The sequence below is a fragment of the Tetrao urogallus genome (genome assembly GCF_951394365.1).
Source record: "Tetrao urogallus genome assembly, chromosome: 7".
Classification (NCBI taxonomy): domain Eukaryota; kingdom Metazoa; phylum Chordata; class Aves; order Galliformes; family Phasianidae; genus Tetrao; species Tetrao urogallus.
Genome location: NC_136820.1, coordinates 49,784,982 through 49,804,456, shown reverse-complemented (window position 1 = coordinate 49,804,456; position 19,475 = coordinate 49,784,982). Strand labels below are relative to the sequence as shown.

General features: G+C 43.5%; 1 protein-coding gene across 1 annotated transcript in view; it reads left to right on the top strand.

The window, feature by feature from the left end:
* The window catches only part of VIPR1 (vasoactive intestinal peptide receptor 1), a gene marked incomplete at both ends in the record, with an annotated part of 99,433 nt that extends 91,713 nt beyond the window's left edge, over positions 1-7,720 (top strand). Inside the window, 4 exons of the mRNA XM_079538661.1 lie at positions 471-562; positions 4,947-5,076; positions 5,965-6,006; positions 7,529-7,720. Coding sequence (XP_079394787.1) covers positions 471-562; positions 4,947-5,076; positions 5,965-6,006; positions 7,529-7,720 — 456 coding nt within the window. The remainder of the gene's footprint in view (positions 1-470; positions 563-4,946; positions 5,077-5,964; positions 6,007-7,528) is intronic.
* Positions 7,721-19,475: the final 11,755 nt, after the last annotated feature.

Below are 19,475 nucleotides of genomic sequence, written 5' to 3'. Positions count from 1 at the left end.
CTGCTTAAGTGAATACAGCTTTGTGTGTTGTGTTGGTTCCTTTGGCTCACTGCCTCGGTCTTTGACACGCTCAGCAGCTGCTCCCATGTCACCGTCTCCCAAGGGCTTTTGACGTCCGTCGCTCCGCTAACTCCCAAGGCTCCTTTCCCACCCTGTCGTCGGCAGGACGTCGTGCATAGCTGTGCTCTATGGGTTTGACATCATCATACTTGGGATGTATGACACAAAGTCCCAAGCAGGCTGATGTCAGGCCCAAGATGGCTGCCATCCTGTGTCGGTTTACTGTGTGCTCCTAGAGTGGGGTTCTCTGCTCATGGCTTTTTAACAACGGCTTGCTCCGTGGCAAAAATATTGCAGTGAAAGGCACCTCTCCCTCCCCCCCTTTAACAATTCCTTCTTTTCACTGCAGAACAATGCTGCAGGGGCATGATTTTTATCTTCTTTTTTCCTGTTTCTCTCCATCCCAACAGGTGAACTTCATTCTCTTCATTTGTATCATCCGTATCTTAGTCCAGAAGTTGCATTCCCCAGATGTTGGACACAATGAAACCAGCCAGTATTCGTAAGTCCTGGGCTTTTTTTACAGCATTGTCTGGTTTTGCAAAACCTGTTTGGCATTTAGTCAAAATACTGCATCTGTCCACATTTTTCCTCATCACAATTGTGAATTTGTTCATTTGCTAAAGATGATCAGAAACCAAGAAACGGGCCTTTCGCTGGTGGGCATGAGAGTAAGAGTAGTGTTCATGAAACAAAAAGGCCTTTAATCAATATTTATTGGATCCTGAAGGCCGGAGGACCCTGGTGGAGAACAAAGTGTATCCATCTACAGTATAGGGGCATTTTTATCTGAAGCAGTTGCCCCCAACTCATTTCTTCAGAATAGAAACTGAGAAAATCCATGCATTCAGTAGAATCTATGGCAGTTTTTCCATACCCTAACGATGACTCCTGAACGGGATTGCATTAATCCATCCCTAACGTACTCATTTCACTTTGCTCTTGAGAAACAAATTTGTCTGAGAAGTTTTGCTTATCATCTAGCTTTTGTCCCGAGGATATAATGTTGACCTTACTGGGGCTCTTTATAATGAACAACAGTGCAAGTGAAATGAGAATTTGTCTCAGTGTGTAAGACTGGTCTTTGGTGCAGCATTTCAAAATTACAAGAAATCCATTTTCCTGTATGGATTTCTTATATCTTCAATGCAAATAAAATAAAAGTTCAGACATCGTCTCATTTTTACCTCCTGCTTCTGTCCTGGCTTAGCATTTCAAATATCCAGGATGCTATCAAAGGATTTCTAGAAAATAACTAAAAAGGAAGAAGAGCAGTGTCTACCTGCTCGCTGTTCATAAAATCTTCTTTACTTTTTGAGGGAGCTGTGTACTTTGAAGAATGTGAACTCAGTTCATCCTTCAGCAAGGTGGAAGACTTAAAATGAGTATAGACCTTAAATATTGACCAACCACAACTCTGTGCCTTTTTCTCTAGTGATGGTAAATCACCTATTTCATCTCCTTCCAGAGATTCTCAAATTTATAAAGGAAAATTCCAGTATTTCACCTTAACTTCTCCCTGCAGCACACAAAACCAATGATTTCTTTTTTCATCATAACACACCAACATTACCAGACCTGTGTTTTCTATCACATCTCTATGTATTTCAAGTTGGGCAATATATATTCCCAAAACCAAGACTGCAACAGCTTTAGCAGGTAGGTAGATTAAATCATCATATTGAAATATGTTCTAGTACTTACTATGCAGCAGCCTGGGGCAGTTGGCTCCTGTTCATCTCCCTAGAAGTGCTGCCAGCCACTCATCAGAAGGGTTATGCCCAGATTACCTAGCAGGTCATGCTGAGCTTTGAGCTCACAGCTTTTTTTCTACTTATTTTCCAGTGAAGTGTGAATTGCCAGTAAATCTTCTTTGCCTGGTAAACAAGCCTTGCATGACAGGGCAGTAAGTAACAAAGGCTTCCCCACGTTGGCCTGTCAAATAGGAACCAATTGCAGAAGGATGAATGATCTTCACATCTTCAATTCTTCACCTTCCTCATCCATCTGGAAAAGCATCTCAGCTCCATTCAGGCACAAATCAGTCACATATGGGTGTCCAAGCCATATCAGATGCCTTAGGATGTTTGATACGCTTGTCTGGATCTGGCATATATGACACTGCACCTGTGGGAGACTAGTGTGTAACTTGTGTATATGTACAACCAGACTCCATGGTCTGTCTGAAAGTCTCTACTGACTGTTGACTGCAATGAGACATGAGGCACCATAGTCTCCTGTAGAAAATAATGTTAAGAGTCTCAACTTAAGGTTTGGATCCCAGCAAGGGTCCTCAATGTTTAGTGTTTAGATGGCTAGCTGTAGAGAACCTGGAGTCATCCATTGGTAGGAGGATGGTTGGACTAGATGATCTTAGAGGTCTTTTCCAACCTTGGTGATTCTGTGATTCTGTGATTAAGCATGTAATCTGCAGTCTGGATCCTTTTATAAGTCATACCCCTGTTACCTGAAATGCTGATGCTAGCTTCAGGGCTTTGTCCTGCAGGACCCAGAAAGCTTACCAAAACCTGTTGGTAATGATATGCATTGGTTCCCCCTGCCACATCTGGGATAAGCAGGCTTTAAAATGACAACACTGTGAATCTCTTGTTTCCATTTTTTCCTCCTCGTCTTGTTTATTTTATATTGTTTATATTTAAAAAATAATGTGTTGATATGTTGATAGTATTGTTCAGCTCCAAATGGTTTCAGTTTATCTGCAGGGTAGAAATTCAGGTACACTGCTGATTCACTCACTCATTAATGCTACAGGTACTGAGCTGGGCTTTAATATGTCAGAAATTGTGAAAACAAGTCTTCTAACACAGTTTTCTGCAAATGACAGAGATTTGTGCAAGAGCAGGACAGCAATATTTGGGGCAAATAGAAGAAGAAAACACCTTATTTTCTGCAGAAGAAATGTTGAGCAAAATTCATCTCATTCCATTCTGTGCATGTTCGTGATTCAATATTATCATCAAAGTTTTCCGGGCAACTTTCCATTATGTGTTCAGGAGCAAAGTGTTGTTTAACTCTTTCCTCTCCAAAGGAGAGGAACAGGTGCAGTGCTGGGTAGTGGAGATGTGTTTTTCCTAAATCATCTGTCACCACATCAGAGAGGATAGGTATAAGAAGTTCACTCTGTGACAGGAGGAGAAGGTAATTAATTTTTTGAGAAACATGGCTTCCTTCAGGTAACATTAACCAGCCTCAGACAGCCTCCCATGCATTTATGTCTACTGCACAGCCAGTCTTTAGCTTCCTGGGAGTAACACACCACGACATATGGAAGACAGTTTTCCTTGTTGCAATTTGTAGGGGGATTTTTCCAATATTGCAGAGCCAGACCAAACTTGCCTTGAAGATGACATAAAATCCAAAACATCACTCGGTAATCTGGGAAGCTTAGTGCTGGAAGTGAGATACTGGTCTCAGGTGCTGTGCAAACTGGAGGATGGAACTCCTAGGGGTTAGTCTATGGACCCTGCTCATAGGCTGGTTCATGACAGTGACAGTCCTTGCTTCCTACAGGCATTCCATTTGCCTGGAATGAGTTGAAGCCAGCAGGTATTCCATGGGGAACCACAGCTTCCAAGCAGAATTTTAATATCAAACTGTCATTGGGCCTGGCCCAGGGAAAGCTGGAAAGGTCTACTGGGAGATAAGTAATAAGCTGATAAGCATCATCTGCATATGCTGGCACATGAGCCTTTACTGCAGGTCTATACAGATGGAAAATAAATGAAGATTTCTGGGGAGACTGAGCCAGATGGAACCAGAAGGGTTTGTAGATGGAAGAACAAGTATTCCAACACCTTTGCCTAAGCTTCAGTTTCTCCAGAAGCCTCTGGGAGAGGGGGATGCAGAAGGATGTGGGTGACCAAGAGAGCCAAAACCCCCTTAAGCATTCTGAAGTTCTTGATTTCCTTTTTATTTTATTTTTTATTTTTTTTTGTCAGCTAGATTCTAATAATGATTAGATTTAATAAATTATCATCTCTTCCTAATTAGACCACTCATTACCCAGCTTGATGCCATTAAGCACTAATACTGTGCATCCCCCTCCTTTGGAGACATTCATTGTGCAACAGCCTATCATTATTCTGAGCTAAACATACCATTTCTCTCCCAGAAGCTGTAATTTCCAGAAATCCTAAGCAAACAAAGAAGACACTAGATAATGGTTTCGCTTGTAGAGATGAAAAAAGATCTCCAGCAGGAGGGGAGAAAGAAATACCTCCATTGAAGTTACGGGGAATAAAGATAGCACATTTTATGTTGTCACCACATCTGAATTCACCAGCCATCTGCAGTCTGCAGGGGAAACAAACTGGGGCTGATGGCTCTCCCTCAGCTGAAGACGTGTATTTCTTTGAGAACTGTTCATGAGGTGGAAAGGGAGCATGTAGAAGTGCTCCCAGCACAGTCCTTTGTTCCATGAACTGCTGTAGCTAGCAACTGACTGTGCCCAGCAGAAGGTCTGCTTCTATGTTCCATCACATCCCAGCCCGGGTTGTTAGAAGGATCCTGGGGAGAGTAAGCAATGGGGAACTGATCTTAGCTCCCTCCTTTTTGGTATAGCCCAGACATTTCTGCTTAGTAGGTGAGGGCAGCCTGCTGACATTGCCTTGTTTGAGGATGCTATTGAAAGCCTGGATGTTCCCAGGACCTCAGGGTAGGTGGCCCACATCACATATCCCAACGAAAAGAAACATTTTAGTGTGCATGGCTGCCCTACCACAGTCCTAATAATCAGCAAATAGGTGCTGCATGCAGCAAGTTGAAGTTTCAGGGGTGCATAAAGTTCAGCTGCAGGATTTCTCATCAGTTTACCCTTTAGCTCCTCTTCCCTCTTCCCTCATGACTCATGTTTGTCTTTGCAACAGGAGACTGGCCAAGTCCACCTTGCTGCTGATCCCTCTCTTTGGCATTCACTACATCATGTTTGCTTTCTTCCCTGACAATTTCAAAGCAGAAGTTAAGCTGGTGTTTGAGCTCGTGGTTGGGTCATTCCAGGTAAGTCACCAAGTGGACCACGAGATTTATATATACTTTACCAGGAGTTTCTCTCTCCTTGTTTTAGGCACCTGGAAAGAAAACACACTTCTATATGCTAGTCCCCTGGGGCTTTTTTGTACTTACAAGAGAAAATCAAGCATGTTCATCCAGTTTAGATATCATTAACACAGTAAGATGTGATGAGTAGACTTCAGGAAGAGTCTTTCTGGCCATTAATGGCATCCTAGTCTATGACCAGTTGGCTTTCATGAACTATATTTTCTGCTAAAAGAGTTCTGCCTCTAAATGCTGCCCAAGTAGGATTGCACTTTATTGGAGGAGGAGTCAGGTTCCCCACGAGGACGCATTAATCCTGAGGAAACCTTTGATGGAGTTTGCTTTGTATACCTTCATACCTACCCACAAGCCTTACCTCATTCACACCCAGCGTTGGGCTGTTTACCTTGGCCTTGCTGTTGCATGAACAGAAGCACTTGTTTGTGCAATTGCATCCATCCGTCAAGCAGTTGTAGCCACTTTGTGTTCTCAGTCTCTGCACAGTTCAGGTTTCCCAAGGAAAGTTGCCTCTACTATCCCACCAAATTGCCTTCAGTGCTTAAGGTTGAATGGCCAGGTGTCCTGCTTAGAGCTGAAGTGATGCCTGATGGATTTAAGCACCGATTTGGAGCAAGCCTTGAAGTCAAAGCCTTGCATCTGCTCCAAGGTGCCCTAAGCAACTTTCCTCTTCTCCTTTTATAGGGAAAATGTGGTCGGTTGGTTTGTAAGAGGCACCTTAGCAGTTCTCTGACATTATGTCCTTTCTCCAGGACTGCAATGGGCTTGGGTTGTGATCTAGGAGAATACAAGCTAGGCGTTGCTAAAAGCCTGCTTTCTCCTTTCCCCTAGGGTTTTGTGGTGGCTGTCCTCTACTGTTTTCTCAATGGAGAGGTAAGATCAACAATGTTGTCTGGTTAATATTTGCTGCTATGGCAAATTGAATGCTTGTGGAGAGCAGATTAAGGAGTGTCCCATTCCTGATGTTATCACACTGGGGAAACCTTCCAAGTCAAGTCACTCACCCCATGTAAACAACTCAACCATTAGCCAGAAAGTTTCCAGCACAATTAATAAACATATTAGGACTCTAACTTATTAAATTGCTGCTGAGTCCTTCCTTTACTCATCGGTATCAGCAAAACCTTGTCTAAATCCTGAATTAAAGGGAACACCTTCAGCAAGGAAGGACGCGCCCATCTTTCAAGCTCTACTCAGGTTTAGAATCTCCTGAAACCTCAACCTCGGAATCAGACCCACTGACAAAATGGAGGCTTGTTAGTGCAGTGATATTTTTGTACCACGCTCCATCTGCCAGAAAGAGACTCAGCAGAGACTGATTAAACCCAAATGGTGGAGTCTATTGGGAAGGTGTGAGCAGCTGGGAACTTGGAGCTGCTGTCAGATGGAGCCTGTTCAGCTCGATAAACTGTCAGGAAGGAAACAGCTGTGCTCTGGGCTTGTGTTCCAGCTTCTGAGGAGAGGAAGAGTGTTCAGAATCAATTTGCTCTCTTAGAGCTCTGATCCTTCTTCCAGCCATGCTGATGCCACGTGGTCAACACACAGAGCCCATCTCCAGCAGGGACCTTAGCTAGTGAGCCTGTTTGGATCAGAGCAGTGCCACACAGACTTCCTGATGGTCCAAAACCCAAACAGGACTGATGTATCTTATTATGCCCAGACCCGTGCTAGGTGAACGTATTTCCAGATTACAGGTGTTGATCTTGACTTTCCCACATTTCCAGCCCTGGAGTTTGCATTTGTGGTGTCCTGTTCTTGTGCTTGTTGAGCCCAGAGACCCTCAGAGCTGTTTTATCTAATTCATGCCACGATCCAAATCTTTGCACTCAAAGCCTGCATGAGGGGATGGGGACTGTGGCCAGATTTGTGCAGGGTTTGAACGTGAATGGTGTAAACCAAATGATGTGTGTAAACGCCCTGAATAGAAACAAGAAACCTCCATCAAAAAGCACAGCTGTATTGATTGCTTTACAAACAAGCTGCAGTTAAATCGTTTTTACTGGGACAATAAACAATTAGATGTTGTACTGGGGAGGCATGGTTTAGTGGGCAAATATTGGTGGTAGGTAGATGGTTGGACTGAGGGATCTTGGGGCCTTTTCCAGCTTGGATGATTCTACATCTATGAAAAGCAGGGCAGTAGGAAGAATCCCAGTTATACTCACACGCTGTAGCAGTTGAGTAGTCTGACATCTTCACTTTGTCAGATAAGCAACTCCCCATGCTCACCTTTCTGATTAAGCTCAAGGATTTCTGCCGAGGGAATCTACTTGCTGCAGCATTATCTCTCCCCTGTGTGATTAGCAGTTATTCCCAGGTTCAGTGACCTCTATAAACACTTATTACCCCTACATACGCTCTCCTCTGCTGACTTGCTTATCTTTCCACCATGTAGGTCCAAGCTGAGCTCAAGAGAAAGTGGCGGAGGTGGCACCTGGAGCGGTTCCTGGGCTCAGACATGAAGTACCACCACCCTTCTTTGGGCAGCAACGGCACCAACTTCAGCACCCAGATCTCCATGCTGACCAAGTGCTCACCAAAGACACGCCGGTGCTCCAGCTTCCAGGCAGAATTCTCTCTGGTTTGATGGAGAGAGGCTCTCTGAGCACTGAGCATCCAAGAGAGAGAAGGATCCCCAGGAATCAGTTACCTATGGACAAATCCTTGTGAAATGACATGCTCCACTTGAGCCAACAGAGGACAGAAAACTGGAAAAGCCATTGGCATCCAGAACGAGATCAGACAAGCTAAGAGGCAGAGAAATACTTTTCCTCTCCCTCTTTTCAGACCTTTCTCCCTAAGTTGGTGCCCGTGGGGCTGATAATGCTGAGTAAAGGTCCCAGTCACTTGAGGAGAGCCTGGGAGATCCTAATGTGCTATAAATACTGAATTTTGGGGGTAAGGGAGGGAAGAGCCTGAGTTACTGGTGGCTTTCCCGGAACCGGCATCTCTGAAACAGATAAATTGCACTTTTTTGTTGTTGTTGTTTTAAATGAGCCAGTAAAGGACAGAGAGAGGGAGAAAGAAATGGGGGGAAAAAAATGCCAAACTTATGAATGTGCCAAAAGCCCAGTCGCTAAGAAGTGGTGATGTGGTGCTGGAAGCAGCAAGGAGAAGGGACAGGAAGAACACAGGCAGGAAAGGCAGAGGCCAACCTGCACAGTGCAAAGAAGCTGCAGCACCAGGCAAGGCCCCGGAAGGATGCTCTGATGTTGGAGTGTGTTCTGCTAATTGCTCACCATCCTCGTTAGCCGAAGCTTTCCATGTGCCATTGGGTAGCCTCTGGAAGAGCAGCTTGCTGAGAAGGACCAGCACAAAATGCCCTTCTCTGTGCTGCGTTCAGGACATCAACATGCTTTGTTTGGTTGTTTTCGTTGAACGGTTTGCATGTATAAAAACCAGGTACAGATGCCAACTGTGGAGTATGGCTGTGTTTTTCATACTTGTTCACTGAACCTGTAGATCTTGGTGCATTACTGCACCCAGCATTATTAGGGATCGGGGGAGAGCAATTGGTCTGCAATCCATTTGCACTTGCTTAGTGCACACTGCCAGGGGAGGGAAGATGTAGAACCCTGTAATCCTTAATTGAATCAGGCCTGACATAAGGAGCCAGTCTCCAGATGAAAAAATTAGCTTCCCAGCAGCAAGCAAAATTGCTTTCATCAAAACAAGGTTGGCTCAGCACGTAACTGGCACTCCAGGAATCGGAAAGGAGTGAGGGAGCTTTTAAATTGATTTCTTCTTCAGCTTGTGCAGGGAGCTTTCATCCTATGATAAAGGCACTGTTAGATCTTTAAGAGACACATGTGCATTTTATGTCGTTTTTGAAGACCTATTAGTTTTCACATTGGGGCAGTCCCTGTTTGAAGGATGTACATAGAGCTTGCTGAAACCAAGGGAACTGTTATTTTTTTTTCTTCTCTTTCCTCGATGGAGGGGAAAAGGAGTGAAACCAAATCCTGCTCTGGCACACCAGGCTGGTGGTTCACAGCTCACATCACGTGAGCTCATTCCCAAGCCATGCATCCCAACCTTAGAAAATAGCCTAAGGATGCAGATGCTCATGGCTGTTTCCTACCCAACTGCATTGTATGAGGTCACATCAGTTTTACACTGAGGGTGGAAAATCTCTGACAAGCAAAGGTGTAAACTGAATAATTGGGCTGCCATTGTTCTACTCCAGCATGTTACATCAGTGTCCTTGGGAAGGAGTCTGAGTCACCAAATTAACACGTGTACATGGAAAGCAAGTATGAATGTTTTCACAGATCAGAGATCTCAACTTTTCCACTAACAGCAACTGGACTCTTCTTTCTCTCAAATTAAATTGTAGTTCCTTGAAGGGAAACATCTTTAATTTAGAGTCTTCGGGGTTTGGGGTTTTTTTTTCACTTGTTTGCTTGCTTGCTTTAAGCATCTCAAATTCACTGCCGACAAACCACACTGAGCCCAGGAGGAGAATTGCAGATCAGGACATCCCATTCCTTTCTGAGTTCTGAGGGGAGGTTTTTCCTTTGCATACCTCTCCCCAGAGCTGTACTGTTGCCATCTGAGCTGGATGCTGCCAAAATACTTCCCCACATTGAGGACTGAGGACAGCACAGACAACTGACATCAGTTGATGTGAGATACTCTGATAAAACTGCTGTGAAGGGTAGGTATGTACCCACGGGTTTCCAGCCTGTCATGGAGTAATCATGGCTACCCAGCTTGGAAAACCTAGAGCAGATAGATATTTGTGAAGATAGCTGTGCTGATCCCCATGGTCCTGGTATTAAACTGCTGGTAAAACTCCAGGCTAGCCAGTCTCGGGTCATCTCGGGTCATCATCATTCTCATTAGAATCAGAAAATCAATCATAGAATGGTTTGTGTTGGAAGAGACCTCTTAAGGATCATCTGTTTCCAACCCCCCTGCCATAGATAGGGACACCTCCCACCAGACCAGGTTGCCCAAAGCCCCATCCAGCCTGGCCTTGAGCAGTTCCAGGGATGGGGAATCCACAGCTTTTCTGAGCAATCTCAGTGCCTCACCAGCTTAAGAATAAAGAATGTCTTCCTAAGAGCTAACCTAAATTTCCCCTCTTTTAGTTAAAATTGTTTCCCCTTGTCCTACTACCATGTAAAATGCTGATCTCTAAGTGGCTATGCTACAGTGAAACTATTTCATTAGCAGTCAGAATCCAAGTGCCATGAAATATTCAAAGTCCTCTCTTAGCAGCCACTCAATTCCCAAAATGCAGAGAAACATTCTCACAGGGCTCTCAGAGGCAGGGACTTGGGGCTTGGTGTTGGTTCTGCTGCTCTGAGTGCTTCCAGAGCTGGGTTAGGACTCATGCAGAAGGTGCTGGAGGACTCCCATAAGCAGTGCCAAGTCTCCCATACCAGCAACAGAGGAACTGAAGCCCAAAGCTGTTGAGAATTAAGTGGAGTACTGCTGCTGGCAGCAGGAGATGGTCAGTGCCTGTGAGCCTGAGACACCTTGTGCGTTTTTGTTCTGTGTTTCTTTTTTTTTTACCTTCCTTTTCTTCTCCCTGTGCTTGTGATTCCATCTGCAGGAGGAACTTCTGCCTTTCATTTACAGCTCCTCTTTATTTACAGCCCTGGGCCAGCACTATGGCCAAAGCCAGCAGGAATGGTTTTGCTCAATGGAGACATGACAGGGAAAAGTTTGGCTGCTTATTTACCCATGCAACAAGACCTTCTGCAGCCCCTGAGCTGAACTGATTTGCACCTTCAGAACTCCATTACAATTGGTTCATCCCCACGCATCCAAGTGCATCAGCATTAAGCTGTCAAGGGTCAATGAAGAGACCAAGTGAACATGCTGTGATGGGCATGGCAGAGCTGCCAGCCCATCTGTGTTGGATTCAAATTCTGGGAGAAGAGAGGAGTCAGTGATGAAATCAAAGCTTTTCTCTCTGGGGATCTGAGCAATCAAGTGAATGAAAGAGTTTCTCTGCCCATTCTGGCTTTTGGATCAGGCCCTTGTTTAGGTGCTTAGTGCAGGAATTTGGCCGGGTAGCTTGGCCTCCTCTACTCTGAATGTGATTTTCATCCAACTCATCAATAAAATGGAGTTCAAGGACCTCACTGCAGCCCCAAATGACTGCCCAAACCATATTGCCCAAAGCAATGCTGAGTAAAATGTCCCAGTGCTCAGAGCTGTTGCTGCTTGTCACCAAGCACGAGCCTGACCAGTGGGACAGGAGCAACTTCAATGAATGCAAGTGAATTATCTTAGTGAAAAAGATGATTAAGAGTCATTCCTGGATACTCTGTGCTTTTCAGATGTGTCTGAAGATAATGAGTTTGGATCCCAAAATGCTTTACAGAAATGACACCAAATTCTCACCCCTCTTGCATCCCTCAGTTCGCAACCGTGACTCCTGATTTACACAAGCTGGAAGCTGGAATTTGACTTCAGAAGAATTCCTTTACTTTCAGCCTGGAACTGTTTACTCCCTTTTTGTATCAGTGAGAGATCAAATCCAATCCTGTTAATTAGTCACTCAAGGTTTCAGTGAATAAACTCTTAAACAATTATTATTAACCATGGAGCAATTAGAATATAAAAATTAAAAGACTTTCTCAAGGTCTAGAGGTGCAAGGTGCAATGCTAACATTAGGCTGTAGATATTTCTATCCAGCTGAGACCTGTATGGCTCTGTGTCCCTCTGATAAGCAGTGTGAAATATAACCATGTTTAGGGCTTGAAAAAGAGCAGTAAAGGAATTCTAGGCTGTGACTGAATTCTAGGGCATTAATTTGAAATTATTTTTTAAAAACAGGGCTATATGCAGCAGCATCGTTGCTGCAGTTTTGGAATGAAAAAGGGATTCCAAACAAGCTCAGAAGATGAAACATCTGATGTTTATTTTTTTTGTTGGGTTGGATTGTGGTGGGGTTTATTTTTGGCTGATCAATGGGCAGTTGCCAGTTGGTTTATAGAAAGGAAAATGAAGTTACAAAGAAAGCAGAGGAGTGGACACTGCTTGGCTCCATTGCAGAGATTGAAGGGTTTCTTTTTGATCACCATCTCCATTCCTTCTTCCATCAGCATGGTGTTTAAATAAGGCAAAAAACCCTATAGGATTTTTGAAGGAATCATATACTTTTGGGGTTTCTGAGACCTGGGAGTGCCAATGTGTGTCACTATGAAGTGCGTTTCATTCTGTCTACACAGGTTCGTGGTAGCACTTGGTTTGGTTAAAGGTCATTGGGAACACATGTGGTAGAAAAGCACAGAGCCTGACAGCAGCCCATCTTCCCTGCAAGGTGAAGGGTCTGAGCTCTCTGACTGTGTAAAACACCTTCCTCTGCTGTGCCATCCTCTCTGCCTTCAAGTAGCTCATTGGGCTGAAGAAGGTGTTGGACTGGGCACAGCTGTCTCTGCACCAATGGTGAAAGTGCCGAATTCTTGGTGATAAAGACCACAGTCCAGGGCTCCATGACTCTCCAGGCAGCTTTGCACTTTTCACACACCAGTATTTATGCTGGATGGGACTGTAATGCTTCTCAATTGTAGATGACCCTAGAGGAGCAGGAGACCAAGCCCTTGGCCTCGTGTGCATTCATATCAATCTGGAGTGACTCTGGTGGGATTGTAACTAGCTGGTGTTACAGGGAGTAGAACTAAATCCCAATCTGGTACTTGGAGTCAGACATCTCAAAATCCAGAGCTGCATAGAATTCAATGTTTTTTTTCAGTCAACGAGCTTTTACCCTGTTCCCAAAGCCAGTATTTATACGCTGGTGTGATGAAATACAGTTACAACTGATCTTTTCATTTCCCCTAGATATCTATAAAGTTACAAACCATGGCTTTCCTGGGCCAACAGACCACATCTTCCACCTCCTTTTCTCTGGAAGTCCTCAGACTTTGCTCCCTTGCACGGTGTTGCATTGTGTTGAGAAGCACTGGGTTCAAAACCCTACTTCTTTCTAGCACACTGCTGCAGAATCACAGGGATAAGATATTCACTGGGACTGGAAACTGTGTAGCAGGTCTGTATGGGAAATTAATGCCCATAGTGTTCTGAAGGCCAGGCCTTTAGGACACAAAAATTGACATCAGTAGAGCGCTTGGCAGTTTATACCCCAGTTTTGTGGATGCTGTAAACTTGTACATAGAGGAAATCTGAAGAGCACATTCAAAAAGCAAAAAGTCACACATTTTTTTATACTCTGTGGATAATAAATCAAGCTTAAAAACAAAAACAAAAACTTTTGAATTCAAGAGTGCATTTTTCATACTCTGTTTCAAACACAGCACAGGCTGTCCTTGTTCAGTAGCTGGTGCCAACCAACTCTTTGGTGACTCTGAAAACTCATTCAGACTGTAAGCCCCCCTATTCTGCCCTCCTGTAAATATGCTTTGACAGCAAAGAGTGATGAAAACTGGCTATGAACAGGGAATCATTGTTAAGCCACATTTCTGTGGATTTTTATGTACCTAGGTGCTCATGATGTATTTGGAACAGGCCTGCTTGCTTGGCACAGGTGAAATCTCCACCTTGTTTCATGGCCTTTTGCCTGATGTTATTTATTTTGTTCTGACTCTGTACAAATGCAATGAAATGGCTATTTTTTTCCCTTTGTACTTGGTTCATCTCCTTGCTTCAGAGGAGGTTCTTCTCTGTGGTTGACACTGCTGAAAACAAGCAATAAAACCATTGTGAAGAAGTCATGTCTAAGATATTCCAACTGGTGTTTGAATTCATTTTTCTCAGTTCTGAAGAAGACACAAAGGTGGTGGAGAAAAAAAGCCATTCTATGAAGAAGAAGCCATCCTATGATTCTCTGATTCTGTGGTCCAGATTGTTTGAATCTAAGAGGTAACGAGCCTAGAGTTATGCATAACAATCTTCAATCATAGGATCAGAAAGGCTGGAAAAGACCTCTACAGTCATCTAGTCCAACCATCCAACCATCAATCCATCCCAATCACATCCTGTAAACCATTTCCCTCAGTGCCACATCCTCATATTTCTCAGCATCGCCAGGGACAGTGACTCCACCACCTCCCTGGGCAGCCTGTGCCAATGCCTACTTTTCCTAATATCCAATCTGAACCTCTTCTGGCACAACTTAATGGAAAGAAGTCTGATCCCCACCCTGCTACAACCTGCTTTCAGACAGTTGGAGAGAGCAGTAAGGTCTCCCCTGAGCCTCCTCTTTTCTCCAGACTGAACAATCTCAGGAATGGGGTGACCCAAGAGGTTGGTTGCAGTAATTTCTCTAACTCACTCTCCTCCATCCCTCTGCTCACCTAACTCAACCCCAACCCTTTTGTCCAGGCTTGCCCCCATCTCTCTCATGCTCCATTCTCACCTCTTTGTACTCCAGTGCCTTTATTTCCCAGCTCCTCAAGGGACCAAGCAGTTGGGGAAGACCAGGCTACACAGTCATGCTCTGCTCACACGTCCATTGATCCTCCTTTGAGAACATCTGTGCCAGAAGAAGACGCAGTACCAACCAGATCACAGAGTACCACATGTGATCCCAAAAACCACCACAAAGAAAGCCACAACACAGCACGATCTAGATGGCTGAATGTCTTTTGGGGGTGAGAGTCACACATGATGGTGATAGCCACACTATTACAAAATGATGGCACTTTTGCCATATGGTGTTAAATCATTTCTGTATTGTAGGTGTGCATACCTTTGCACGCGTGTAATTGTTGCAACTGTAGAGTTGGACACTGGAATATCCTTCTGAAACATATTTAATGACATGGGGCATCATCCATTGCAGTGCAGTTTCCAGATCAGCAGATCCAGACTTCAACTTTGCATCCTCCTCTCCTGCTTTCCCATGAGTGTCACATCTGCCTCTGCATGATGTGTTTCATTCTTGCTGTGTGCCCAGTTAAGTAGTGCTATCTTTTCAGGTCTTTATTACTCAGAACAAAGCTTCAGACTTCCTCTGCTTTGGAGAAATGCCTAGCAGGCAAATGCAAGCTAACACTAATTATTCTTACAAAAGGCACATTATTTAATGCACTTGAATATTAGACAGTGGAAAATATATTGCAGTGAGAAATCAATGAGCTTTTCCTTGTCCATAGGTTCAGTTTCACAGCTCACCTCCTCCTTAAGCTGGTTTACACCCATTGTTGACATGGTTGATAAAGCCCAAGCTTGGGATGGCAAGTCTTCTTTTCTGTGTGGCTTAACCATTTTCTTTTGAAAGCAAAAGGTTTAATGCTCTGGAGCATCTTGAGAAGCAAAGACATTGCATACGGACTATTTACTGTATCCCTCTGTGGATTAAAACAGAAATCAGAAATCAGAAAAAGCATCATACCAAGGCCAAGCTCAATCAACTGCATTTGTTGTGTCGATAGAAGCAATGGTGACCACATACTGACAAAAATATCTTCCATGTGAGTAGCTCAAATCACTACCCAGAAATAATTAATGTAAGCAGCTTTGATGAAAGTCATCTAAGAAGTCCAGGGCAAAACTCATCACTAAACCCCATCCTTAAATTGCTGCGTGCCCTCTGTGCAAGGGTCGCCCCTCCTGGTTTATAATGAGGGTAGCATTGCTTTCCTCAGACACTCGCTGTATTTAGAATTTGATAGAATATGTGACCACCAATATCTGGGATTCTTGAGCTTGGCTTTGAGAGCTTCCTCGTGTAAGTTCAGCAGTGAAGTGGCTCTTCATGGCTGCAAAAACATCATTCTCAATTAAAAAAAAAAAAGAGAGACATGATTAAAAATGGGCAATGACATATTTTTCCCTTGATCCCCTGTGGTTTCCATGGCAAAATACTACAATGACGACATCTGTGATCTCCACAACAATACAGCAATTTCCTCTGTGGTGAATCAATTTTAGCTGTTAGATTACCTTCCCTCCACATTCAACCAGTTGCTTCTACTCTCTCCGTGCAATCCATAGAGTCCAGTTGTTTTCAGACAAGCTTAGAAAGGTTTTGGATTGTCTGAGAATCACAGGGGAGCGTAGCACAGGGTGCCCAGGCATTGTGTCACTGCTATTATACTGTCCACACTCAAAGTCTTAACACCTCCTCCTCCAACACCTCTCACAGAGGATTCATTCCCACCAGTATAACTCCCTGTGCAATTAACTTCTTGCTGGATCAGATGAACCAAACTAGGCAAGTTGAAATGTCATCTAGAATAAGCATTTCCCACATAGTAGTATCTTAAGAACCAAGTTGGCCTCATAGCCAAAGACCAGAGTAGGAAAGAGTTTTGTGTGTGTGGCATTAGAGCTCCCCATCAACGTGCTTAGTGATGAACCCTTCTCCCACAGCCCATCTCTGCATACTATTAATTGAACTTCTCCTCTCAAGGATATCTCTACTCTGCCTACTTGAGATCAAGGACTTGGACCATTATCACACACAGCCTAAGAGTACAGGAACTGACATCTGTTCTGCTCTGGACTTTCAGAACAACTCTACAAGACACACACTTATTGCATATTGACCAGGACAGAAGGAGGGAAATGAAGAAAAACAGACCCTAACTTGTAAGTCTGAGAGTTACAAAGCTTGTTGGACAAACAAGCTTAAATTATATTGTACAGCACTTACTTATCCAAGAACTAACAGAACAATTCAGCTTACGACAGCAGTACCTTGATGGTTTAACGTCCTGGGTGACAAGTGTATTTTCTCCTACTTTTTTCAGCTAAAAACGTTGGTAAAAGGAGATTCTAAACTGGTTTTCTAGCCAAGAAGCTGCATAAGTGAAAACAGCAATAGAGCATTTTGCACTTTTCCAGCGGATGACATAAAAGGCCTCAGAAACAGAGAGGTGTGGGCAGGACCTGGGCAATGCTTTAGAACAGTGCCATATCAACACCCACGTCTGTATATCCTTCCCTGCCTTCTGATAAGTGGTGGCACCCAATTATTACCTTTTGCCTGTATCCACATGAGAATTTCATGTTACAAAGGAAGGAAAGTACTGGCAGCAGGAGACTGCCAAGAATCTGCCTAGTCCAACACTTGCAGGTTTACGTTGCTGGGATGCCTAATCAGTAGCTGTTCCTTATCAGCTACCTAACTCTAAGCTCTCTAGCATGAAATAGCTAGAAGCCATAGCATGTCTTTACATTTTGCTTGCTCCCATCTAATTATTATGAGCATCTGATAGAAATGCAGCTTCTGTCTGCTGTGTTGGAGGAAGTTCTTACAGAAGACTGCATGCAATGTGATTTCTGGTTCGGATTACATGCAGCTTTTCATTTCATCCCATCATATACGACCCACTAAGTCAGTACTTGCGTGATCTCATCCTCTGCTAAACTCCACTCTGTATGTATCTCACTCGATTTACAGATAAGAATCTAAACAGATGACTGCTTTGGAGTTATTCCAGCAGGACTCTTAGATTTTGGATGAAATGCCATTTGTTTCGGCCTATGATGGGAGAAGGTCCACATAAATCTCACAGCTCTCAGAGATGTCCCTCAGACAGCAGTAATCACGAGTGCACATTACTCAGCCTGGTCTTCCCACTGCCAAATCACGTCTGGCTTTGTCCCCTTGGCTGAGTCTGAACTCACCCCTTCCTTGCTTCGTGCTCATCACATTTCCAAGGATCTGTTTGTAAATGAAAAGATTATTTGTGGTCACAGTCTTCTCTGTTCTGGGAAAGGATACTGACCAATTTTCTCCTTTCCCGTTTACACGACTGGCCAGGGACAAGCAGTTCTGGAGTGGGTTACTGCCACTGTGGCCAGGGATGGACAACAAAGCTTGGAATCAAAATGGTGGAGACTCCTGAATGCTGGGTTCTCACCAACTTCCCCATGTCAGAGGAAATCTTTCATCATTTGTGATGGTTAATAGGACTTGTGAGAATAACTGACTGCACTTGTTTGGCTGCTGAGGACCGAAGGGAAGAGGAAAAAAACGCAGCATGGTTTATTTGTAGAAAGCATTAAAATATACATGCAGTGGCTTCTTTTTTCATTCTCCCTGGAAAAGAGAAACCTCAAAATGCCATTTGAATAAAAAACAAAAACATTTGTGATGTGAAGGAGAACATTTTCACTTCTGCCTTTTGTAATTACAAAAAAGAAAAAGGAAAAAAAAATAAAAATCAAGATAAACTCAAATACACTTGCAGAAAGAATAAAAGGCAGCACTGCCTCCCTTCTGCTAACTCAGCTCATTGCCAAAGCAACCAGGTAGGGTGAGCACACCATCCTGGAACTGCAAGATCAAGTCCTTCTACACTGTGCATGGTTGAATAAGGCTACTTTATATTCTTGAATATTAAAAAAAGAAGAAAAAAATAGGAATTTGAAAGCCTTCAGTTCCTTTCAGTTGCACTGACATGACTTTCTGTAATGGGAAGAAGTCAGGGCTTGTGTTCTCATGCACCCCATCTCTTTTCCAGCATGCTCATTTCTAACAAGCCTGGGGAGTAACGCTCCATTTCAGCAGGCCGTGGCAGTAGCATGTCTTTTCTTTATATACAGTCCTCTTTCCTCATGTAGGACATTACTTGTTTGTTGAAATTATTTATTCGAGCTGGGCAAGACTGAAAGTGTTGAACTAAGAGTAGCAGTGTACAGAACAGCATAATCCAAAGACCCGGAGCTTGGGCTGCCATCTCAGAGTTTTACATGGGTGAGGTTAGTAACTCTGTCTAAGGTGGCAACTTGTAAAGCAAATTAAACTTTTTCAAAGGCTTAGCAAATATAATTTATCACAGTAATATTTCTAACATGGATAATGTTTTCAAAATGATGATCAAAATTAATTCTTGCTGCTGCAATATCCTACTACATCGTCTCGTTAATTCTACACACACAGTGATTAATAGGTGTGCAATTCATAACACACAATCCTTGTGACAAATTAGAAGCATAAGGGTCACATCTATGGAAGTAAGCAGTGATAACAGTCAGTGGGTACCTTTTATAATGTCAAAAATAGATACACATAATTTAGCAGCTCTCATTATTCAAATGTCAGTCTAATTATACTGCAGAATGTAAATTAATGCAATATTGTTCGGAGAGCTGCCCAGATCCATAGTAATATCCCAGTTCTGGAATTGCCCAACCCTTAAACAAAGGTGAACAATATCAATATCATCTGAAGTGCTATGGCCTCTTCACCATAAAACAAAATAAATTTTAAAAGGCTTTTTAGGTATCACATAGTCAAAGAGCAAGATAATAATTAGTCCAGCGAAGGGGAGATTGCTAGGGAGCATTTCAAGCAGGTGCCAAGTGGATCATATATACTCAACTAGAGCATCTCTCTTGAAGCCCAAAAAGGACTCAAAAGGCAAAGGAGCTGAGAAGTGCTGAGAAGTGCAGCACAGTGTGACACACAGGT